At 51.8% G+C, this 26,292-nt stretch overlaps 1 protein-coding gene across 1 annotated transcript in view; it reads left to right on the forward strand.

Annotated features, from left to right (window-relative positions):
* Window positions 1–26,292, forward strand: part of ALPK2 (alpha kinase 2) — a 224,640-nt gene that overhangs the window by 125,841 nt on the left and 72,507 nt on the right. Inside the window, exon 8 of the mRNA XM_075327957.1 lies at window positions 20,406–20,680. Coding sequence (XP_075184072.1) covers window positions 20,406–20,680 — 275 coding nt within the window. The remainder of the gene's footprint in view (window positions 1–20,405; window positions 20,681–26,292) is intronic.

The raw sequence follows: 26,292 nt of genomic DNA on the forward strand, positions 1-26,292 counted from the left end.
CGTACATCACCAAGCACAATGCTGAGCCATACATCACCAAGTACAATGCCGAACCGTACATCACCAAGTACAATTGTCGCGGGCGGGGAGGAGGGTGTCAGCACACTACGCTCACCCCCTTCTGCTCGGGTCCGGCGGCTGCTGCTCAGTGGTGGCTCGAGCGGTGGGCCGGATCCCGGGGGTTTCTCGAGCGGCACTCCTCGCCCGTGAGTGAAAGGGGGTTGTTGGGTGTGGGGATGATTATTGTCCGTGACGCCACCCACGGTTGTGGTGATTTCACCACCGCTGCTCAGTACAGGGGTCCCGGGGATGGTGATGCGGAGCAGCCAGATGTTGTGTTGCCCCTCCGTGGGTAGGGGTTGGTGATCCCGGGGCCCGGTGATGGTGAAGAAGGTGCAGGGCCTGGTGGGTGCAGGGACGCGGGGGCAGCGCTGTGCCTTGCGGCACTGTGGTACTCACTCAGCCTGAGACGTGACACAGTTTTTACGGTAAACCAAACGGCTGGATAGACGGTCCCACGGACGGCTGCACTTGCTCTCCCGGTAGGTGACGGTGATGTCCCTTTTCCTTGCACCTTGATGTACTTGTTGGTTGCGATGGGTCCCCACCGGTAACCCGCTCCCCGGCTTCAAGCTGGACCGGGGGAGCTCTACTCTTTGCCCGCAGGCGCTGGCCCTAAGAAACGGGTGCCTTGGCGGTGGCGGTGTCTCTTCTATACTGGCTGGGCTGTTGCCTTCAATCGGGACTTTGTTGTTGGGGGATCTACGTCCCCTTCACTGACGGATTCGGCAAATTTGGCGACTCCTAGCCTTGCCGGGGTCCGAGAGGCCCCTGCCCTGGTGCTGACTGTCCTTCGGAACACTGCTCCAGACCGCCGGGCCACTACCCGTCCGCGGTCCTTCCAGCAACCTCCGAGCAGTCCCCCTCCAGACTGTCACCGCCGTTGCTGACCTTGCTGACTCTGTCCTGCACACAGCTGGACTAACTTCAGGCTTTTCTACTCTCACTTTTACTCCTTTTCTTCTTTGCTCCACTACTACTTCACTTTCACTTAGCTCCTCTACCACTTCCTTCTACTTCGCTCCCCTAGCTTAACTCAACTCCTCTCCTGGTTCTTCCCGCCTCCAGAGCTGTGTACTCCTCGGTGGGCGGAGCCAACCGCCTGGCCCACCCCCTGGTGTGAACATCAGCCCCTGGAGGAAGGCAACAAGGATTTTAGTAGCTTTGGTGTTCCTAACTGGGATGTAGGGTGTGGTGGTGTGCTGACCTGTGACCCCTGGCTTGCCCAGGGCGTCACATTTAACATCCGGCCCCTCGCCCCCGGTGTATAACATCCGGCCCCTCGCCCTCGGTGTATAACATCCGGCCCCTCGCCCCCGGTGTATAACATCCGGCCCCTCGCCCCCGGTGTATAACATCCGGCCCCTCACCCCCGGTGTATAACATCCGGCCCCTCGCCCCTAGTGTATAACATCCAGCTCCATCCATGCCGTCTGCCCTTACTAACATGTGACAGAGCTGCCGGTGGTGCAGAGCTCACTGATACCAGCGCGTCCTGTAATAGGAGCCACCGGGGTAACAAGTCCGTTAATGTCATTTCTTCCTCCTGAATCTTCCCGCATCACCTGTGAGTGATATTACTGAGGAGTGGAAGGAACCGCAGCAACTCGGCCATGAAGTGGAGACTTCATATCGTTACAGAGCGGCGGGAGCCAGAGTGCTGAGGAGCAGAAAAGTCTCCACCGCTCGGCTGATCCCATAACTGCAGAGTCCAGACCAGTCCATACACCACCAAGTACAATGCCGAGGCGTACATCACCAAGCACAATGCCGAGTCATACATCACCAAGCACAATGCTGCAGCCGTACGTCACTAAGCACAATGCCGAGCTGTACATCACCAAGCACAATGCTGCAGCCGTACATCACCAAGCACAATGCTGCAGCCGTACGTCACCAAGCACAATGCCGAGCCGTACATCACCAAGTACAATGCTGAGCCGTACATCACCAAGCACAATGCTGCAGCCGTTCATCACCAAGCACAATGCTGCAGCCGTACATCACCAAGCACAATGCCGAGCCATACATCACCAAGTACAATGCTGAGCCACACATCACCAAGCTTAATGCCGAGCCGTACATCACCAAGCACAATGCCGAGCTGTACATCACCAATCTCAATGCCGAGCCGTACATCACCAAGCACAATGCTGAGCCATACATCACCAAGTACAATGCCAAACCGTACATCACCAAGTACAATTGTCGCGGGCGGGGAGGAGGGTGTCAGCACACTACGCTCACCCCCTTCTGCTCGGGTCCGGCGGCTGCTGCTCAGTGGTGGCTCGAGCGGTGGGCCGGATCCTGGGGGTTTCTCGAGCGGCACTCCTCGCCCGTGAGTGAAAGGGGGTTGTTGGGTGTGGGGATGATTATTGTCCGTGACGCCACCCACGGTTGTGGTGATTTCACCACCGCTGCTCAGTACAGGGGTCCCGGGGATGGTGATGCGGAGCAGCCAGATGTTGTGTTGCCCCTCCGTGGGTAGGGGTTGGTGATCCCGGGGCCCGGTGATGTTGAGGGAGGTGCAGGGCCTGGTGGGCGCAGGGACGCGGGGGCAGCGTTGTGCCTTGCGGCACTGTGGTACTCATTCAGCCTGAGACGTGACACAGTTTTTACGGTAAACCAAACGGCTGGATAGACGGTCCCACGGACGGCTGCACTTGCTCTCCCGGTAGGTGACGGTGATGTCCCTTTTCCTTGCACCTTGATGTACTTGTTGGTTGCGATGGGTCCCCACCGGTAACCCGCTCCCCGGCTTCAAGCTGGACCGGGGGAGCTCTACTCTTTGCCCGCAGGCGCTGGCCCTAAGAAACGGGTGCCTTGGCGGTGGCGGTGTCTCTTCTATACTGGCTGGGCTGTTGCCTTCAATCGGGACTTTGTTGTTGGGGGATCTACGTCCCCTTCACTGACGGATTCGGCAAATTTGGCGACTCCTAGCCTTGCCGGGGTCCGAGAGGCCCCTGCCCTGGTGCTGACTGTCCTTCGGAACACTGCTCCAGACCGCCGGGCACACAGCCAACGGGGTCCTTCCAGGAACTTCCAAACGGTCCCCCTCCAGACAGTCACCGCCGTTGCTGACCTTGCTGACCTGGCCCTACACAAAGCTGGACCCTTCAGGCGTTCCTTCCTTCTTGTCACCTCACTTGCTTTCCTCTTTTACCACTTTTCTTCCTTAACTTTCACTTAGCTGTTTACTTTAGCCCTGTCTAGGCTACTCCTCCACTCCTTCCACTTCTCCCTCCTCTACCGAACTGCCTGGTTTCTCCCGCCTCCAGAGCTGTGACCTCCTCGGTGGGCGGAGCCAACCGCCTGACCCGCCCCCTGGTGTGAATCATCAGCCTCTGGAGGAAGGCAACAAGGATTTCTGGTTAGCTGTGGTGTTCCTACCTGGGATGTAGGGTGTGGTGGTGTGTGACCTGTGTCCCCTGGGTTGCCCAGGGCGACACATTCCCCCTTAGCAAAATGCAGACCGTCCGCGGGCTGCCGTCCAACACCGGTTTTATTTTTCTGAAAAAGATAACATAGTGATATAACATATTTACATTTTTAATAATAACTCTTCCCAAGACGGGAGGCACATTTCTTTTAACGTTGCATAACGGTTTACGGCTACGGTTTCCGCTCTCTCCCACCCAAGCAACCTGGCCCTGATGCTGCCCCTAAAACCCAGGCAGCACCCCTTGACCCACAGTCCAGCACACGGTACCCGAGCGGGATCTGTCCTTTCCTCCAGAGGGTAGCCACCGGTTCCTTTGGTGGCTGGGCCCTAGCCTGCTCTGCTGAGGGCCCTCCCTCCAACCTGCCTCTCCGGAGGCAGCACTGCGGAAAACGGTAACGGTAAACAACATATTTACAAGCCACTTAACGTTTGTGGTTGCCCTGCAAGTTCACGGGCTTGTCCATGGATAGTTCCCATGCAAAACTTTTTAACGGTCCCCACGGGGACAACGGTGCCGGCTCCAGCCGGTTACAATCACAAAGCAAATCAGGTAAGGCACTCGGTCATCATTTTCTTATCATTCTTTCAAACTTTTTAAACTTTTCAAACTAACAAAATGGTGGTCCCAACGGGGACTGGACAACGGTGCTCCGCTGCCCTACTGCAGGCCTTCGGCTTCATCCAAGGGAGGGGGCGCGGCGCTCGCTCGGGCCTCTGGGCTGCCCTTTAGTTTAGCGTCCAGCGCGAACCACCCCCGCTCCCCAAAGAACCGGGTGTATTCCACTATGTCACCCGGCATCAGATTGCGGCCGGGATGCTCTTCAGGCAGGTGGGCATTCACATCCCGCCGGGCTATAAACACTTCGGCCTCCAGGCCCGGTTCGTAGATGAACCCATAGCCCCGGCGGACATCAAACCGCCTCACCTGCCCCACGTACAACGGGCCCCGGACACGGAACGTGGCCTGGCGGAGACTTTCTTTCTCCCGGATAGCTCGGGCCACCAGCTCGGCCTTCTTCCGCTCCCTCTCGGCGATCTCCAGGCCCAGCGGTACCGGCTCCCTATCCCAATACGGCGCTGCCGCCAGCGCCGGCGCACGGGTCGGGCCCCGCGGGACATCCTGGACGTTGCCCACTGTCAGGAATCTGGGCGGCATGTCCCGCGGTGTCTTGGCCTTGGGCGCTGCCTTGCAGCAACAACCCGGCGCTACCTCAGCCGAGGTGTGGGGGATGGGCATAGGGGCTTTCTGCTGCTGGGCCTTCGGCTCGGAGCGGGTCATCGGCTCCGGCTCGGGGAACTTCTCGGGGGATGCCTCCGGTTCCACTTTCGGAGTCTTCCACGGTAACACCTCCGGGGTGCCGCGGGCTCCGGCTACAGGTCGGCCCGCCTGGGCGGGGACGCTGGGTACTGCTACCGGTTGCGGCGGTAGCAGGCCTAGTGGCGGGGTCACGACCTCCGGGACGGGTGGCGAGGGAGGCAATGGGGGGAGAGGGCTTGGACCGGGCCCCACAGCCGCGATGACCGGCCCTTCAAGGGCATCGGGACGTGGGTCACTCACCCTCCCTTTCTCCGCTTCCTCCTCGCGTCTCCGCACGGTGGCTACAACGTCCGCCATGTCGGCCTCCCACTCCTCCATGAGGAGCTGCATCCTGACCTGCAGCCCTTGGTAGAGCTGCGCGGTTCGGATTTCCACCCACACCGCGGTTCCAGGCGCGGGGGCTACGGTGTCGCGGGACGGCATCCACATGATGGCTTTCTCTTCCAGGAACGGTATGTTTGCAGAGTCCTGGCGTCCCTGCCTTCACAGCCGCAGCTACATGCGTCCAGCCGCCATCGCGTCCCCCTTAGCTCTTTCCGGCCCCTCCTCTCTCGGGGCGGGGTTTTGGCCTTCGCGCCTCTACTGCTCGAGAAGACGCTCGAGCGGGAACTTTTCGCGCCAAAGATGGCGGCTTCTGAAATTTTTCTGCCGGATGCCTCCGGCGGTAACAAGGCACACCTCTACCAAACGGCAGAGCGGTAAGATCCTGTTCGTGACGCCAAGTTGTCGCGGGCGGGGAGGAGGGTGTCAGCACACTACGCTCACCCCCTTCTGCTCGGGTCCGGCGGCTGCTGCTCAGTGGTGGCTCGAGCGGTGGGCCGGATCCCGGGGGTTTCTCGAGCGGCACTCCTCGCCCGTGAGTGAAAGGGGGTTGTTGGGTGTGGGGATGATTATTGTCCGTGACGCCACCCACGGTTGTGGTGATTTCACCACCGCTGCTCAGTACAGGGGTCCCAGGGATGGTGATGCGGAGCAGCCAGATGTTGTGTTGCCCCTCCGTGGGTAGGGGTTGGTGATCCCGGGGCCCGGTGACGGTGAGGGAGGTGCAGGGCCTGGTGGGCGCAGGGACGCGGGGGCAGCGCTGTGCCTTGCGGCACTGTGGTACTCACTCAGCTTGAGACGTGACACAGTTTTTACGGTAAACCAAACGGCTGGATAGACGGTCCCACGGACGGCTGCACTTGCTCTCCCGGTAGGTGACGGTGATGTCCCTTTTCCTTGCACCTTGATGTACTTGTTGGTTGCGATGGGTCCCCACCGGTAACCCGCTCCCCAGCTTCAAGCTGGACCGGGGGAGCTCTACTCTTTGCCCGCAGGCGCTGGCCCTAAGAAACGGGTGCCTTGGCGGTGGCGGTGTCTCTTCTATACTGGCTGGGCTGTTGCCTTCAATCGGGACTTTGTTGTTGGGGGATCTACGTCCCCTTCACTGACGGATTCGGCAAATTTGGCGACTCCTAGCCTTGCCGCGGTCCGAGAGGCCCCTGCCCTGGTGCTGACTGTCCTTCGGAACACTGCTCCAGACCGCTGGGCACACAGCCAACGGGGTCCTTCCAGGAACTTCCAAACGGTCCCCCTCCAGACAGTCACCGCCGTTGCTGACCTTGCTGACCTGGCCCTACACAAAGCTGGACCCTTCAGGCGTTCCTTCCTTCTTGTCACCTCACTTGCTTTCCTCTTTTACCACTTTTCTTCCTTAACTTTCACTTAGCTGTTTACTTTAGCCCTGTCTAGGCTACTCCTCCACTCCTTCCACTTCTCCCTCCTCTACCGAACTGCCTGGTTTCTCCCGCCTCCAGAGCTGTGACCTCCTCGGTGGGCGGAGCCAACCGCCTGGCCCGCCCCCTGGTGTGAATCATCAGCCTCTGGAGGAAGGCAACAAGGATTTCTGGTTAGCTGTGGTGTTCCTACCTGGGATGTAGGGTGTGGTGGTGTGTGACCTGTGTCCCCTGGGTTGCCCAGGGCGACACACAATGCCGAGCCATACATCACCAAGCACAGTGCCGAGCCGTACATCACCAAGCACAATGCCGAGCCGTACATCACCAAGCACAATGCTGAGCCGTACATCACCAAGCACAATGCCGAGCCGTACATCACCAAGCACAATACCGAGCCGTACATCACCAAGCACAATGCCGAGCCATACATCACCAAGCACAATGCTGAGCCATACATCACCAAGCACAATGCCGAGCCGTACATCACCAAGCACAATGCTGAGCCGCACATCACCAAGCACAATGCCGAGCCGTACATCACCAAGCACAATGTTGAGCCGCACATCACCAAGCCCAATCCTGAGCTGTACATCTCCAAGCACAATGCTGAGCCGTACATCACCAAGCACAATGCCGAGCATCTGCTGAAGGAGTGTAAAGCCACCACCACTAGACTCTGGAGGAGACGTGTTCTGTGCAGTGATGGATCACACTTCTCTGGAGTCTGATGGAAGAGTCTGGGTTTGGCGAATACCGATATTGTGAGCCAGACCAATTCATCAGTGTCTGACCTCACATATATTTTTCCAAATGAATGGGCAAAAATTCCCATAGATTACCCTTAAAATCTTCCCAGAACAGTGGTAGCTATTATTGGCGCAAAAAGATTGTCTCTATTTCAATATCTACGGATTTAGAATTGGTGGTCATAAAAGCTCATTTAGGTGAAAAGTGTGGGGGGGACAAGCTTTTAGGTATATCGTGTAACTAGAACAATCTGGGGGAACTTTATCAGAATCTTATGGTCTTCATTCATGTATTCAGCACGATCATCAGCTCTCTGGGTGACCACAAAGTATGCACCTCAAGCTAGGTGTCACAGTATCAGCTATACAACAGACTGCCTCTCTGTATTTGCACAGACCTATCACAGTGAAATCTGCAGTGACAAATCAGATCTGAATTCAATTAGAAAAATAAGTAATCAATCCCCGAATCATGTGGATGAGATATAATAATATTAAAGTCCGCTGCGGATTCCATTAAGACTGAAGAGAACCAGGAAGGTGCAGGAACATTTCACATTTTCTGCGTCTGCATCTTCTATGGCATGGAGAAAGAAGCTGGGGGGGGAATTTTGTGTTTGGAGCCGATATGTATTTTCATGCTCCGTGTGACATTCAGTTAAGATTAGCAATTGATTTCAATAATTTACCATCATCCATTTTTCTATAAAATGCGGTTATGGACTTTAGTGCTTATTAGTGTCAGTGGCTACTTATAGAGATGTAAATTGAAAAGTAATTCTGCTTATTTGGTATTCCCATTAATCGCTCATTAGTGACAAATTCTAGATGTCACAAATTAAATCCGCGGTGGAGATTGAGCTGAAGGTCTTTGCTGCATCAAAGCAAATACATTTCCCAATGTGTCACTGTGGCGCCCCTGGGGCTTTCGTCGCCACAGAGGTACTGCACCTCAGCCAGAGGTGTGGTATCCCATCCCGGGTAAGAATGAGGTCATCTACCGATTCACAGACAAAACTTGCACACACCAATTGATAGGTCACACACCGGGTCAGGGTTTAAGGCAGGACTCCATTAATGCTGAGAGTAGCGACCAGTATACCTGGTTATGGGTCCTTAAGTCCCATTCACTGGCCATGAGGGGGTGGAGCCTACCAGGGAAGGGTGTGGGAGGAGTCAGGGAGTAGAGCGGGAAACCAGTTAGTTCAGTCAGTGAGAAGAAGTCAAGGAGTGAGTAGGTGGGCTGTCAGGAGAGGGACAGCGGAAAGGAAGGACAAAGACAGAAGGAGGTTCCTGGTGGAGATTTTGGGGTCTTGCTAGGCCCCGGTGACACCGATAGAAGAGATTCCAGGGTGCCACGGAAGTATGAACGTCCCGTGGCCCTGTTCCAGTAGAATACCGGGTGGAGGGATCCGGCTGCAACACAGGGACGGTCCCTAGGCTGAAAGAAGAAAGACATCACTTTTAGTGAAACCGAAGGCCTGGGAGATCGTTGCAGGTGCCCATGGCCACAACCTGCCACAGATCACCAGTGAAGGGGAGCAAGATACGACTGAGGTCAGCCACCTTTGGACAGGCTCTGTGGTGGAGGCGCCAGACAGCCTAGTACAGTTTGGCGCTAAAGAGTCAGCCAGCAAGGATACATAGAGGGGTGCAGTGGTACTGACCCTTGAACTATCCGGGATCGGCGGAGGCCCCTGACAGCGGATCCTGGCATTCCGTGGGTAACCGGTCAGCTGCAGCACTAAAACTGAACAGTGAGTAAACATCTTAACTGCAAGCCCTGTGTGGTCTGCTTTATCCTGCACCACATCATCAAACACCATAGACTCTACCAAGCACCAAAGGTTGCCCCGGGGTTCCCGCGCTACCTGTGGAGAGCAAGAAACACCTCAGCTGCCATACCATCAGCCCCGGAGGTCCCTTCCAGCAGCTGCGGCTCCATAGCTGCAAATTACCACAGGTGGCGTCACAAATCTTATATAAACTTTATTACCATCTCCCCCATAACGCCATTTTAATTGACTCGACCAGGGTCACTGAGACGGGCCCCGCAACCGCTGACTACCCTGGGCTAGTCCGGCCCGACACCGAGTCACCCAAGGCCCTGGGGCGGGCGAGTCATCTTTGGCGTCACGAACAGGATTTGAACAAGACCCGTTAACACGGGTGACGTGTACCTTAAAGAATTGCATTTATTAGACTGTGTTTTACTTGTGTGGAAAAACTGACGCCGCCATTAAAACTTTCGGGCGCAGGAAGAAAGGGGGCGTGCCAGAAAAAGAGCTCAAAGATAAGCCCCGCCCCCTATGTGCTCTGTGGAGTGTTGAAAATGGCTCGCTAAAGAAATTGACTGTCTGGCAGTTAATACTGCTGTCTAGAGGAAGAAGAAGTTGCCAGAATGTACTGGATAATGGGCGGAGGAATGCCACCCTTGGTGGGCGGGGTGCCGGCCTGGTGCCAACCACTGGTACTTTACCCAACCCCGCCTCCGGAGTGGAGAAGGGTGCAGCCGAGCATTGGCGGTGAACGCTCGGGAGTGGCAGACACGAGCATCAACCGGGAAGGCTGCAAAGGCGCTATGGCGGAGCTCTCTCCTTCCAGTACACCGGGAGAAGCATGGGAGAAGGGACCGGACCCCGGCCTGAACCTCCTGCTAGAGGAGATGGAGCAGCTGGCTCACCGGTTACGGAGGCTCGAGGTGGAAGCCGAGCAACGGATGATCAGAGGAGGAGTGGTTGAACCGGGACGCGTACCTGTAATCCAGACTGCGTCCTGCGTCACCGAGAGCCGAGAGTCTCCAGCCGCCGCTGCGGAGCCGGGTAAGGAAGATGCCACCCCCGCCCGGCAGAGCCCAGATCACCTCGTGGGGCCTCTGCCCTAATGTTTTCTGCTGTTGCCATTGTCACATAGCACAGAAAATATAGCCGCCTGCTACTTGGAAAGTGTCAACAAGCATAATAAGAGAGCTTCAAATCTACCCGATACAGGATAAAACTCTTCTGACCTCACTATACATGGACATTAAAAGGGATTCACTTGTCTGACTCTGCTATGTTGAAGTGTTACTGAGTAGAGATGAGCAGATCTTTTTAAATTTGAATTAGACGACTGCTGAGATTTCCCCAAACATTAAATTCATGGTGAATACATTTACATGAATCTCAGTATTGTAAAGATTGAAATTGCCCAGAAACTAAAAAGTGGGGACAGGAGAGAGAGAGAATCACACTGATTTTAAGAGCCTACACTCTACAGAAGAGAGGACCCCACTGATCATAAGAGCTTATGTGGCGCCCTGGCCTAGCCAGGTCGTCACAGATAACATACAAACACTCCCACCCCCATTAGACAGGGACACCAGCCAAACACAAAACCCTTGTTGCCTCCCTCCAGTGTCTGATGTCCACACCAGGTGGGGCGGAGCCAAGCGGTTGGCCCCACCCACCGAGGAGTTCACAGGCCTGGAGGCGGGAAAAGTGACAGATAGCGTTTGGAGTTTGAAGTGAGAGGAGCAAACACTTGGGTGTCTGGGTTTGTGGCCCAGGCACTGACAGCAAGGTTGGCAGACGGTGGTGGTCGTCTGCAGGAGTGGTGGAGCAACGCGGAACCGTAGGACCGGGGACGGGTGACGGCCCGCCGGTACCGACCGGGGAGCGAAGTGAAGCCAGCACACCCAGGCAGGGCCATCGGACCCCGACCAGGCTTGGAGCCGCCGTCAATAGTCAGATCCGAATGTGACTGGAACCCCAGGGGTTTCACGACAGTAAAAGTCCCGATTGAAGGCAACAGCCCACACCGTGTTGGTATACAGCTACCGCCTAAGGCTAGAGACCCAAGGGCCAACGCCTGCGGGCAAACGGGCTGCTCCGGTACCTATACACCGGGGAGCGGACTACCGTTGGGAATCCATAGTAGTCAGAAGAAGAACATCAAGGTGCAGGCAAAGACAGCCGCCATCACCTGTCTGGGGAGAAACACTGCAGCCGGCTGCGGGACCCGTCCATCCAGCCGTTTGGTTTACCGAGGACTTTGTACCTTTCTTGCTGAGTGAGTACACCCGTGCCATCTGGCACCGCGCCGCGCTGTCCCTGCAACCCTGCACCTCGCCAACCCTGCCTCCCCGTCACATCATCGGGCCCCGAGACCACCGACCCCTACCCACGGAGGGGGGAAACAACATCCCAGATGCTCCCTAACATCGCTCCCGGGATCCCCGTCACCAGCAGCGGTGGTGCCCATCTTCACCACGACCCGTGGGTGGCGTCACAGACTAAAGTCCCCAAACCACCCTCCCCTTTCACTCACAGGCGAGGAGCGCCGCTCGAGTCCCCGGATCCGGCCCACCGCTCAAGCCACTGAGCAGCCATCGCACCAGCGCCGGACCCGAGCGTTAGCGAGCGCAGCGCAGTGGCGTCCTCCCCGCCCGCGACACTTACACTACAGAAAACAGAAAGAGGACCCCACTAACCATACGAGCTTACACTCTACAGGAGAGAGAGGACCCCACTGACCATAAGAGCTTACACTCTACAGGAGAGAGAGGGCCACACTAACCATAAGAGCTTATGTGACGCCCTGGGCAAGCCAGGGGTCACAGGTAATGACACCACCACACCCTACACCCCGGATAGGTACACCAAAGCTACACCAGAAATCCTTGTTGCCTTCCTACAGGGGCTGATGTCCACACCAGGGGGTAGGCCAGGCGGTTGGCTCCGCCCACCGAGGAGTTCACAGTCCTGGAGGCGGGAAAACCAGGGAGTTGAGTTTTGTGAGTTGAAGTGAGAGGGGAGTGGTAAAGGAGCAAGTGAGAGGAGTTGAAGTGAAGGAGAAAGTGACAGAAGTAGAGCCTGAAGTTAGTCCGGGTGTGTGCCCCGGACTGAGACAGCAAGGTTAGCAGACGGCGGTGACCGTCTGCAGTGGAGGCTGATCGGAGGTTGCTGAAAGGACCGTGGACGGGTGGTGGCCCGGCGGTACCGGACCGGTATACAAAGAGAAGCCAGCACCATTGGCAGGGGCCTTTCGGATCCCGGCAAGGCTAGGAGTCGCCGTGAATTTGCCAAATCCGTCAGTGAAGGGGACCTCCGGGTCTCCCAACAACTAAGTCCCGATTGAAGGCAACAGTCCAACCGTGAAGGAGAGACACCGCCACCGCCAAGGCACCAGTTTCTCAGGGCCAGCGCCTGCGGGCAAAGAGGGGCTCCTCCGGCCCATATCCAAGTCGGGGAGCGGGTAACCGGTGGGAATCCATCGCTACCGACATTGAGCATAGGTGCAGGGAAAAGAGATAGTCACCGCTAACTACTGGGGAAAAGCATCAGCAGCCGTCCATGGGAACTGTCCTTCCAGCCGTGTGTTTTACCGAGAACTGTGTCAACGTCTCAGGCTGAGTGAGTACCACCGTGCCGTACGGCACAGCGCTGCCCCCGCGACCCTGCACCCCCCCAGGCCCTGCACCTGGCCTGCCATCCATCCCTACCCCATCACTGGGCCCCGGGACAACCAACCCCCTACCCACGGAGGGGAGAAATAACAACAAAGCTGCTCCCTGTCACCGCTCCCGGGATCCCTATACAGAGCAGCGGTGGTGTCCACACAATCACCACAACCGTGGGTGGCGTCACGGACAACAATAAATCCCCAAAACCAATCCCCTTTTCACTCACGGGCGAGGAGCGCCGCTCGAGTCCCCGGGATCCGGCACATCGCTCGAGCCACCGAGCAGCAGAGGCCGCAGCAGCAGCGGCAGCCGGACCCGAGCAGAGGGAGAGCGCGGCGTCCCCTCCTCCGCCCGCGACACTTACACTCTACAGGAGAGAGAGGACCCCACTGACTATAAGAGCTTACACTCTACAGAAGAGAGAGAGGACCCCACTAACCATAAGAGCTTACACTCTACAGGAGAGAGAGGACCCCACTGACCATAAGAGCTTACACTCTACAGGAGAAAGAGGACCCCACTGACCATAAGAGCTTACACTCTACAGGAGACAGGGAGAGGACCTCACTGACAAAAGAGCTTACACTCTACAGGAGACAGAGAGAACTCTACTGACCATTACAGCTCACACTCTAAAGGAGAGAGAAAGAACCCCATTGAGTATTACAGCTTACACTCTAGAGGAGAGTGAGAGGACACCACTAATCATAAGAGCTTACACTCTAAAGGAGAGGCAGAGAGGACCCCATTGATCAAAAGAGCTTATACTCTACAGGAGAGAGAGGACTCCACTGACCATAAGAGCTTACACTCTACAGAAGAGAGAGATAGAGGACCCCACTGACCATAAGAGCTTACACTCTACAGAAGAGAGAGAGGACCCCACTGACCATAAGAGCTTACACTCTACAGAAGAGAGAGAAGACCCCACTGACCAAAAGAGCTTACACTCTATAGGAGAGAGTAAGGACCCCACTGACTATTACAGCTTATACTCTACAAAAAAGACAGAGAGGACCCCACTGACCATAAGAGCTTACACTCTACAGAAGAGAAACATATTGAATGACTCTGGAGTTGTATAGACTGTGCTCCGCTGGCAGCTGCTGATCTGTGATGTCCCCTGTACTGACCTCCACTGTACAAGGTATAATAATCCGCTAGATGTCAGCAGTGCAAGGCATTATGGGAAGGCCACGTGACAACACTAAATTATGTCAGCGCTATCTCTGATGCTTTAGCAGTGATGAAAATAGTGTAAATTGTTTGTTTCCTTTGCGAGCCAGGAATCAAATCTCAAAATGTAAGTAATGTCAGGATATTCTATTGAAAGTCAATCCTCCGTGGATCGATCCGCTCATCTCTACTGCGAAGTATTATAATTATTTATTATTATAGCGCCATTTATTCCATGGCGCTTTACAAGTGAAAGAGGGTATACGTACAACAATCATTAACAGTACAAGACAGACTGGTATAGGAGGAGAGAGGACCCTGCCCGTGAGGGCTCACAGTCTACAGGGAATGGGTGATGGTACAATAGGTGAGGACAGAGCTGGTTGCGCAGTGGTCTACTGGACTGAGGGCTATTGTAGGTTGTAGGCTTGTTGGAGAGGTGGGTCTTGAGGTTCTTCTATTATTGACTCCTGCTCTGGCAGACCCGGACGTCCTCCTATATCATGTCTCCTGCTGTGACCACTGTGGCTGACTGTTTGGTGGTAGAAGGAGATCATTAGTTCACCTTCATTTTTGGAAGATTTTTGTCACAGAGTGAACCCCAGTAACATCATAAAAGTATCTGGAATTGTGTTTTAAGAGAAAGTCATTGAGTATTCCTTCCACACATGAACTATAAATCCCCAAAGAATTAAGATCATTGTAGAGAAATGAGGGAGATGTGCCGTCGAAGGATTTAGTCACGGTAGCAGTGATTTGGGTTAATGACTTGGACAGTATTTCTAAAACATCCACCTATTCATAAAATCTGATAATCCCGTTCTAATCCATGGCGAGTACGATTTACTGGAATATTACCGAGTGTATATGTCAGCCACCGGAAAATGCAGAATAGATGTTTGGAGAGAAGTAGGAAAGGACATTTTACAAGGTGACAGATATCTCTGCCAAACAAATCTGATAACCTCTCCAAGAACATAATTTCTCCATAAGACGAGCTTGATGGCACCGTCCAGATATATGATTAGCTTTCATCTTCCAGTCTCCGCAAGTGAAGCGACTACTAAATATAGACAGCCCTCATGTCTTCAGTAGTGGACAGAATGTTCTCCTGGGACACCTCAAGTATCTGCTTCATTTCATTTTCCGAAAATTAGTTATTCACCATTTGTTCGATTAATAGAATCACTGGATGCAGCTGCACAATCCTGGAGATGATCGGACACGTATAAATAAAGGATGATAGCGAGGTCTTGTGTTTAGTCACTTTCCTTTACAATCCATGCTAAGGGTTTGTCCAGATAGGGCTACTTTTTTCCAAGAGGTTGCACTAGTTGTCTGTAAGGTTGTGTCTTCGTATTTCAACTCCATCAAATAGGTACAAGGCACTCTCAAGGGTTAATTTTCCTATAATTTATTCCAAAATAGTCTTAAACATGTGACGTTTCAGCCACTAGGTGGCCTTCATCAGACAACTGGTATCATAAACTGGCCAAAATTGGAGTGTCAAGGCAACGGTGTCCACCGCTATGCATGGCAGCCGGCACTATGGGACCTGCAGGACTCTGAATGCAGCCAGTTATTGTACATCGGACAACTGACCCTATTATGGGCCACTGACGCTACGCTGTGACTACAGGCACCTATTTGGTCCTCCAGAAAGAAGCCTCGGATCAGTTATTCCCCTGATGAACCCCTAAGAAAAATATAGGGGGGAAACGCGTCGGGACTACGGGATAGACTATTGGATGATCCTGGCAGATAAGTTACCCCTGCTGGGAATTTATATCTATATAAAGAAAATATTTTTCAGTGATCTGAGATTTATCTAATATCTATAATATGGCTGGAGCATATTTATGTACGGCTGAACAGTGAATTGTGACTAATTGCACTAACTTCCTTTGGTGGCGGGTCTCCCGGTTGCAACTAACAAGCTGCAGGGAGAAAATAGGGAGAGACGACGTGGAGCGGGGGGTACCCAATAACGTATGGTGCACCTCCGCTGGTAGGTAGGTGAAAGGGAGGGATAGATAGTTTACCCCTATCTCCTTATAACAACTATTTGGAGTAAGAAGTGCAACTATTATAGTTGTCCCTACCTTGAGAACAGTAAATAACCAACACTGCCCCCACGAATCAGATCTATCACCCCTTTACACCCACTTAATTTCTTTGTCTATATAAAGACCACGTTAAAGCAATTTTCGTTTTATACTTATAGATTTTAATAATTAACTATAATAAAATCATATATTTTAGGAGTTTTTTCTTTTCTTGGTTTTCCACATTTTTTTCTCCTAATACTATTAGTTTTGGTTGTACATTATTCATTACGCGCATGAATATTAAAGGGAACCTGTCACCAGATTTGGCGACTATAAGCTGCGGCAACCACCAGTGGGCTCTTATATAGAGCATTCTAACATGATGTATTGAAGAGCCAAGGCCAATGTGTAGAACATAAAAATCACTTTATAATACTCACCTAAGAGGCGGTGCAGTGCAGACTGGACTGGTTGGATGGGGGTCTCCGTTCTCCGGTACCAGTGCCTCCTCTTTTGGCCATCTTTGTCCTTCTTCTTCTGAAGCCTGGGTGCATGACGCTTCCTACTACAATACTTTGATCTTGAGGGCAGAAGTGCGCCTGCGCAGGACCTCAATGCCGGCTAGATTGGATGACGTAGGACACATCATGCACGCAGGTTTCAAAAGAAGGAGGACAAAGATGGCCCAAAGAGGTGGCGCTGGTACCGGAGAACAGAGACACCCATCCGACCAGTCTGCACTGCATCGTCCTTTAGGTATTATAAAGTGATTTTTATGTTCTATACATGTTAGAATGCTGTATATGACGTGCCCATGGGGTCTTGTGGGGGACACTCGTCACCGGGCCGGTGCAGATTCGGGTTGTCACAGCGACCTGGCCCAGTTTCGTGACCCCGTTCGGTGTCAATAAAGATGGGTATGGGGATGATGGGAGTAGTTATTTGTGACGCCACCTGTGGTGTGCAGCCAGGTATTAGCCGCCACTGCATGAGGTCTCTCTTGTGAGGCAGATGGTGACGCAGATCGGGTGTTGCAGCTCTCCACAGGTAGAGCTAGGCCCCAGGGAGGATGGTTGGAGTAGTCGCATATGGCGCCGGGGCGCAATGATGAAAGCGCTGGCAATGATGGTACGACACAGAAGGTGCAGTTCAAGTTCTTTACTCACTGAAATCACACCGCCCTTGGAGTGCCGGCTCCAGCCGATCCCGGATAGTTCAGAGGTCAAGGCTGGTGTTTCCCTCTGTGTGTCCTTTCTGGGAGGTCTTCCCTCTACCCCTGCTCCTGGACCGTACAATGGGTCACGGGTGCCTGCTGCACTCCCCACGAACCCTGGGATCCCCCTTCTTCCGAAGAACCCGGGTCAAGCCTCCAGCTCCTGACCACGGGCCCCTGTCTGTTTTGTCACTTCTTCCATACACCTGCTCCTGCTTCCAGCGTCCGGAGCTAACTGAATTGTGTGTGAGATGGCTCCTCACTTCCCCTCAGGTGCCTCGCCTCCCGGGTTGCTGAACCAGTGGGCAAGAAGTCCCATACCTTATGATGGCTACCCCTGGCACCTACCCTCGCCCAGTCCCAGTGACAAAGCTCCCAGGTTGTGTTGGATGTGTTGTGGTTGTTTACCGGTGATGACCTCCTCCGTATCCGAGATGAATACTACACCTCGGGTGAGGTGCAGTACCCTGTGGCGCATGAAGTCACAGGGGCGCCACATATAAATGAGCCCACTATTGGTTGCCGCAGCTTATAGTTGCCAAACCTAGTGACAAATTCCCTTTAAGGTATTCATGACATTTGTTACTCGGTGGGTATTTTGATATTCGCCTTGTCAGTATTGAGTCTCCACCCACATGTTTGGTGCCTGATTTTCAGACATGCCGGTATTGCCTGCCAATCAGCTAATCACAGAGAAGCTGTAGCCATCTATGCTACTGGCATTACTGTGATTGGCAGGATCAGTGGAAAAAAAAATGACATGAACTCCTGCCCATTTTTGATAATCAGTGCAGGTAAAGGAGACAGCTGGGGACTGGTGTTCTCAGGCTGGGAAAGTTATTGGTTATTGGGCCCTCCCCAGCCTAAAAATAGCGACCCGCAGCCATCCCACAATTAGCGCATCTGTGACGCACTGGCCTATCAGGTCGTCACAGGGTATTGTGCAATTTGCCCTTCTGCAGGATATCCACCTCCTCCTTGGTTACGGGTCCCTGAACGTTGGTGTTGATAAGAACAAGCTAATCAAAACCCTAGGAACCCTGCACCCCTCCACCAGACACACCAGTGGACAGCTTGAAGGGAATAGGGTTGGCCACTTGGGAGATTGGTTAAGGGGAGGTCAGGAGTGTTAGGAGACAGTTAGTTGAGAAGTGACTCTTGAGAGGAGAGGTCAGGAGCTGGGCTCCTTGTTACTACTAGGTGGCAGAAGTTGATCTGGGCCTGGTAGGAGCTGGACCCTGGTCGCAGGGGATCGTGACAAGGGGCACAGACTGTCAAGTAGGACAGCCGGCAGCCTTGTGACATCACCGGGCAGGGGCCAGGGCATGACGGGGTACGTCGACCTTAGGCCAGGAAGTATCTTCAGGCGTCCTGGTAATTCACTCGACGAGGACGGAGTCTTCAAGATCTGTTCTCCACCTGCTCCAAAGTTGGGGTACTAGTGCAACGAGGGGGATAGGACTTTCCCACTACATAGTCCAGAAAATCCCAAGCGTGAACCCTGAGAGCAAGCTCACTCCGTTAGCCATACGGTTGAGCGGGACCCGTTTTAGTTTCAAGCTGAAAGGGACCAAACACAGAAAGAGGTTCCAAGGTCAAGGTCACCGGCTAACAAGCAACACCAACGGGCACGGGACCCAGGCGTGCTCCCTCCCTACTGCGGAGGCATCAAGAACTTTGGTTTACCACGGTTGTCAGCGTCAACGTTATTGGAGTTAGTGTGAACGTAATCAACCCTTACCGGCCCGACGGCACCTTCCCGACACCAATGCCAAGTCCCGGGGCATCCCCCCTACCCGTGGAGGGGGTCAAATACCTGGCTGCCCACACCATCGCCATCGGGTACTCCCAGTCGCAGCGGTGGTACTTCACCCTTACCACACACCACGGGTGGCGTCACGAACTATCCAGACCTTCTCCCGTACACAGCCCCCTTTATTCGAGTGGCCGCACCACCCCCCGGGTCCGGAGACCCCTCGAGGTACCGCAGATCCGGATTCGAGCAGCCCGGCTGCTGACGCGGGGGCGGCACACATCCATTACAGCCTATGTGAAGACTGCATACTGCCGCTGACATAGACTGGCCAGGACCCGATGACGACTTGTACTCACATAGAGACCAACAGTTTGTTTCAAACAACAACTCTTTAGTCAAAGGTTCATTCTCTGCAACAACTTTAAACTTCAGTTAATGAGCACATAACTGCTAGTACATTAGAGTTCTACAAGGCATATTCAGACACAGTTCTAGTTCCCGCTAGGTTGCTTGAGATCTTACTGGTCCTGCGAGTTCCAGCACAACTCAGCTCAGCATTATAGTACCACCCATGATGGTTACTTTCCCATGCAGCGGGGTGAGGGTCAGGGAACCCATCACCATGGTCACAGTAGAGCCTTCCACGTTCAGATGCTCAAGGAGAATCCACTCAGTTAGGCTGACTTCAGTTACATGCCAGTTATGACTACCCATTACCTTTACGGCTAACAGGCCTGGTGGCAAGAGTCCTGTCCTCCGTCTCCTATTGTCTGGGCACACTCTGTTCGAGGATCGGTCTCGTTACAACACTGTCCATAATCCATGTCTCAGTTAACACTCAAGGTTCACGCTATCTCTTCTCCTTTCTTTCCTTTGTCGCCACAAGGCACCCACTGTATGCGACCTCCACAACCAAGAGACCATACGTCCACCACTTTCACTTCACTCCCTGAATTGAACTGACTCTTTTAGAACGAACCCTATCACTAATCCCTCCCATTGTGGGCTAGTCCCAGTGCTTAACTGTTGCTTACCCTAAGGTCTGGTAACGTATTACACATTGCTATGCCATACTTCACATTACACATTATCAACACTACATATCACAGGTTACATCATACATTACGTAGGGAGCCTAAAAAGATTTAGCAGACTTTTTGCAACAGAATATTGTCCCTGATAATGGAGGTCACTTTGGAGCCCCTTTGACTAATTTTTGCATTGGTGCCTAGATTTCAAGTAACATCTTTGAACATGTACCCAATATAGCCAGTGAATATTTGGTTTTGCAACCATAAAAAAACTGTATATAGTACATAATGTGGAACCATAAGGACCAAAGGAGCAGAGAATATTAAGCAATAGATCTCATGCATAAAATAGACATATGAAACCATAAAGACCCCTCACACCATAAGTAGCAAAATACTGACATTTCCATAAAATTCCTTCCATTGTTTGATGGATAATTCTTTGTCCTTCAAGGTGGAGAAGAGATCGAGTTTAACCAGCTCTTCTTCAGGGAAGATTTCATCACCGACATGTACTTTGGAGGAAATCTCCATGGGCGGATTGCTACAGAAGACCTGCACTTTGGAGAAGGAGTCCACCGAAAAGCCTTTCGGAGTAAAGTCATGTGTGGACTGCTGCCCGTCTTTAACCCGGGACATTTGTGTGTACTCAAAGTGCACAACGCCATAGCGTATGGGACAAAAAACAATGATGAGTTGGTGCAAAAGAACTACAAGCTGGCCGTGCAGGTAATTTATTTGTCTCTGTTATGTACTGTTTCTAACAAGTAAGCTGTCCTGTGTTTGTACACGAGGGAAAACATTATTTCTGGATATTATATGACTTGTATCCTGCACTTTCACCAGTTTTCCCTTTTGGGGGCTCTGCGTTTGATTTTCAGTTGTCTCTGAATTAGTGGGTATAGTCTGGCTGCTATGATGTCTCCAATACATTACAAATACAAAATGGATACAGCCGCACACTAAATGCCATCAATGTATAAGGGAACTCTGGTACTGCATTACTGCTATATGAAAAATTTTTCATATAGCAGTAATGCAGTACCAGAGTTCCTTTATACATTGATGGCATTTAGTGTGCGGCTGTATCCATTTTGTATTTGCTAGGTTTTTTCAGCTGGCACCTATACACACTTGTAGGATGTGCAGGTCAGTCTTTTGAAATATTTCCAATACATTACAGACATGAGGGATTCCTTCTCTTCTGTCTCTGGGCTGGTGGGTGGAGACTGGCTGCTATTATGTCTCCCATACGCAGCACACACAGACATGAGGGATTCCTGCTCTCTTGTCTCTGAGCTGGTGTGGGAAGACTGGCTGTTATGATATCTCTCATACACAGCACACACAGACATGAGGGATTCCTGTTCTCTTGTCTCTGAGCTGGTGGGTGGAGACTGGCTGCTATGATGTCTCCCATAAACAGCACACACAGACATGAGGGATTCCTGCTCTCCTGTCTCTGAACTGGTAGGTGGAGACTGGCTGCTATGATGTCTCCCATACACAGCACACACAGACATGTGGGATTCCTGCTTTCTTGCTTATGAGCTGCTGGGTGGAGACTAGCGGCTATGATGTTTCCCATACACAGCACACACAGACATGATGGATTCCTGCCCTTCTTTCTCGGAGCTGGTGGGTGGAGACTAGCTGCTATGATGTCTCCCATACACAGCACACACAGACATGAGGGATTCCTGCTCTCTTGCTTATGAGCTGCTGGGTGGAGACTGGCTGCTATGAGGTTTCCCATACACAGCACACATAGACATGATGGATTCCTGCCCGTCTGTCTCTGAGCTGGTGGGTGGAGACTGGCTGCTATGATCTCCCATACGCAGCACACACAGATATGAGGGATTCCTGCTCTTCTGTCTCTGAGCTGGTGGGTGGAGACTGGCTGCTATGATGCCTCTCATACACAGCACACACAGATATGAGGGATTCCTGCTCTTCTGTCTCTATGTAACAAATGTTCAGAAGTAGCAGCAGCATGGAGAACATTATACAGTAGTACTCAGCAGTGTAGCTGTGAAACCAGCTTTGGGGTGAGATAAACGCTTTCTAAAAAGCTTGAGCACCATCTATCTATGTCTTCCTCTTCCTGTTTTTTCACTTTGCCCCTACATAGCATTTAATAAGCTGCAGTAATCTGATCCCTGAGTTAGATTGTACTCAGCCTTTTTTTTTTTTTTTGCTTAGATACATTTTGGCATTTATGAAAGTAAATGAGAAGTGGCTCAGAAGTGGAGAAAATATGACGTTATATTACAAAGTTTTCTTATGTTTACTTTTTCTATTGATTTGAGCAAAATATGTTGAGATAACAGTGACCATTTAAAAAGCGTCAATGTTTTTTACAGTCATGCACAATTTTTTGGCACATAATATTAGTGTAATGATAAGCTGGTACCAAAAAATGTTCAAAGGGGAAGAAAAGCATCACAAATGGCTCATTAGTTGGCCATTTCCTCCAGAGCTAATCAGCCACTCTCTGCCTTAGTTTGAAGATGAAGGATATTTACCAAATTTTTACAATGCTTGTTTTGGCACTTTCCACCGTTTTTCGGAATCATTTCCCCTTTCAGTTAATACCGCATCCCCTCATTTCTCACATCTTAATTTTTCATTTGGACGTTGGGGCTCACATCTTTTTGAGTGGGTGGGTGTGTTGAAAAAGCTTTAGTGGCATCTGGGAGACTTGCCAAGCCTACTTCACCAGACGTTCCAAGCATTTTCGGAGGGTTTGCAAGTGGGAGATTAGAGCCAGGACTGTCATCTTAAATGAGGAAGCCAAAAACTCTTAGGAGGCTAAAACCAATTGCTCATATGAGGGGGCAACATGGTGCAAATGCTACAGGTATTCAGGCATTGGTTGATGAAAGAAAACTCTTTTCTTCTGTTTATCTGCCACTAGGAGGAGCTCTCGATGTACAACAATGATTTGAAAGGGTTTGTCTCGTCTTCTGTCTTCTTGAGCGCACCACTTCATTGCCTTCGGCTTCCAGTTTCTTGAAGAACGGTGCGCTCTTCAATACTTCAGAGGCAACTATGCTTTTGCAGCATTGGAGGAGTGCAGAGAGACTCAATCTGGCCGAGTCCAGCAAGTGCATGCTCGTTCCCGAGGAAAATGGCCACAATTGGAGGAGTTCACAGGGACTCAATCTGACCGGAACCGGCAAATGCATGCTTGTTCCCAAGGAAAATGGCCACAATTGGAGGAGTGCACAGGGACTCCATCTGGCCGGATCTGGCAAGTGCATGCTCATTCCCGAGGAAACCTGCCACCGTTGGAGGAGTGCACCTGGACTCAATCTGACCGGAACCGGCAAATGCATGCTTGTTCCCAAGGAAAATGGCCACAATTGGAGGAGTGGATAGGGACTCAATGTGGCCGGATCCGGCAAATGCATGCTCATTCCCGAAGAAACCGGCAATCCTTGGAGAAGTGCACAGGGACACAATCTGGCCAGATCTGCAAGAGCATGCTCGTTCTCGAGGAAACTGGCCACCATTAGAGGAGTGCACAGGCATTCAATCTGGCCAGATCTGGCAAGTGCATGCTCATTCCCGAGGAAACCTGCCACCGTTGGAGCAGTGCACAGTGACTCAAGCTGGCCGGATCCGGCAACTGCATGCTCATTCCCGGCCACTTCTGATACACTGCAGATGTGACCGATAACCTAGGCAATGAGGAGTAAACTAAAGAATCAAAAATCCTTTTATTCTTGAGAATACAGAGGATTTTTAAAGGAAACCAATCAATAGGCTTTTCACATATATAGTACAGGAATGCTATGTTGGCGCTAGGATGTTGATGTAAATCATACCTTCAGTTTAGAGATTGGATGTTTGATTGCAGAAATATCCTTTATCAAAGCTTCAGAAATGGCGTCATTGGTGCAGTGGCTTGACTATCGGGGCGATACTATTTAGGTTGGGTCTTCTGTAAATATTCCTCCCCTGTGTGCTTGGCTGGCCGTTACGTAAACTTCTCCTTTCTGTCACTGCCATTACAATTATGGCCGGTGCATGCGCCGTAGAATCTTGACGTATAACAGGAACTCTTCAATAAAATGGCATTGGAGTCTGCACATGCACATACCGCTCTCTGCGGCGCCATATTATTGAAGACACCTGTCCTCCTGCTTCTGACTTGTCAAAAGTACGTGCTGTGGGTTATTGTGACCATGCATGCTCGTGTGCTGTTGACGAGGGCAGAAATTGCAAGCACACATGTGCCGCCCACGGCACAAGCATTCGACAAGTCAGAAGCAGGAGAACAGTGTCGTCAATAAAATGGCACCGGAGATGGCAGTATGCGCATGCACTGACGCTGACCCATTTTATTGACGAGTTCCTGTAATGCTTCAAGATTCTACTGCGCATGCGCCGACCATAACTATAATGGTGGCAAAGGAAGGAAGAAATGTACATAATGACCAGTTGATTCCCTTTAATAAGAGGCACATTTCAACATTTATTTTAGAAGATGAGACAAGCCCTTTTTTAGAGGTTGTATAAATCCATATACAGGCAGCTCCATCTAGTGGTGGCTATAGACTGTCTCAATTTTATCAGTGAAAAAGAAACTTAACGGGAACATAACAGCTGATACATGCTGGCCAATCCGTGCAATTTGGTGCTTGCACAATGGAGATACTTCATTGAGAAATGTGACCTGTCAATCAATTACCGGAAAGCAGTGGTAGGCGGTGAAGTACAGCAGAGATGATGAGTGAAATGTCGCACTGCCACACTTGATAATAAAAGTTCAACTATAGATTTCTCAAAAATGTCTCAACAAAATGTTACTAGCTAGGCATGAATATAATAAGCATTAAAGAGGCTTTCTAATTATCCAGGACTTTTTTTTAAAGGGGTTGTCCACTACTGTAAAGGCCACTTTACACACAACGACATCGCTAACGAGATGTCGTTGGGGTCACGGAATTTGTGACGCACATCCGGCCTCGTTAGCGATGTCGTTGCTTGTGAAACATACGAACGACCACTAACGATCAAAAATACTCACCATATCGTTGACCGTTGACACGTCGTTCTAATCTCAAATATCGTTGCTGCTGCAGGTACGATGTTGTTCGTCATTCCTGTGGCAGCACACATCGCTATGTGTGACACCGCAGGAACGAGAAACATCACCGTACCTGCGGCCGCCGGCAATGAGGAAGGAAGGAGGTGGGCGGGATATTCCGGCCGCTCATTTCCGCCCCTCCGCTTTTATTGGGCAGTCGCTTAGTGACGCCACTGTGACGCCGCATGAACCGCCCCCTTAGAAAGGAGGTGGTTCGCTGGCTACAGCGACGTCGCTAGGAAGGTATGTGTGACGGGTGTTAGCGATGTTGTGCGCCACGGGCAGCGATTTGCCCGTGACGCACAACCGACGGGGGCGGGTGCTTTCACTAGCGATGTCGCTGTGTGTAAATTGGCCTTTAGGATAGGTCATCAATGTCTGATTGGCCGGGGTCTGACATGCCGCACCCCCACCAATCAGCTGTTCTCATAGCTGGCAGTGGCTGGAAATGCTCAGTTTTGGAGCTGCTCCGTCTTCTGATAGCGGCCACAGCCGGGCACTGCACATCCGCTCCCATTCTAATCAATAGGAGGAGGATGCGCAGTACCCGGCCGCGATCGCTATTAGAAGATGGAGCAGCGCCAGAATTGAGCATTTCCAGCTGCCTGCTACCGTCGCCAGGAGCAAAATCAGCTGATCGGCGGAGGTGTGGGTTGTCGGACCCAGGCCGATCAGACATTGATGACCTCTCCTAAGGATAGGCCATCAATGTCAAAGTAGTAGACGACCCCTTTAAATTATTGATCCGTCCTTGCAAAATTATGAATCTTTGTAATGTACTCCAATAACTTATCTTGCTTCCTTTTCTCTCACATTTCATGCTGAAAGTGCTGATTCATCTTCCTTTTCCATGCAGCTGTTTTGTACTGCAAGATTTGCAAATTTCCTCCTGTGTGAGCTTCTCTGCGCCCCTCCTCTATGTTCAGACAGGTAAATAGTGTCCGCAAATGGGGGAGGGGAGAAAAAAATCTCACACCGGAATATGGATATTTGCAAAACCTACAGATCAAAACAGCTACTCCAAGTGTACAAAGAAGGCAGCTAAAACAGCTGTTTTACCAGAGTTTGGGGGGAAAAGGAAGCAAGATAAATGAATGGTGTATACTACAAATATTCATATTTTCAAAGACTGATCAATAAATAAAAAGTTGAGTTACTTATTTAACTTCATATTAATATAAAGCGGATAAATTACAGCTTTTTGTAAAAAAACCAAAAAAAAAACCAAACAGCACTACCGCCT

This window comes from Anomaloglossus baeobatrachus, chromosome 1, assembly GCF_048569485.1.
Source record: "Anomaloglossus baeobatrachus isolate aAnoBae1 chromosome 1, aAnoBae1.hap1, whole genome shotgun sequence".
In the NCBI taxonomy this organism is placed as follows: domain Eukaryota; kingdom Metazoa; phylum Chordata; class Amphibia; order Anura; family Aromobatidae; genus Anomaloglossus; species Anomaloglossus baeobatrachus.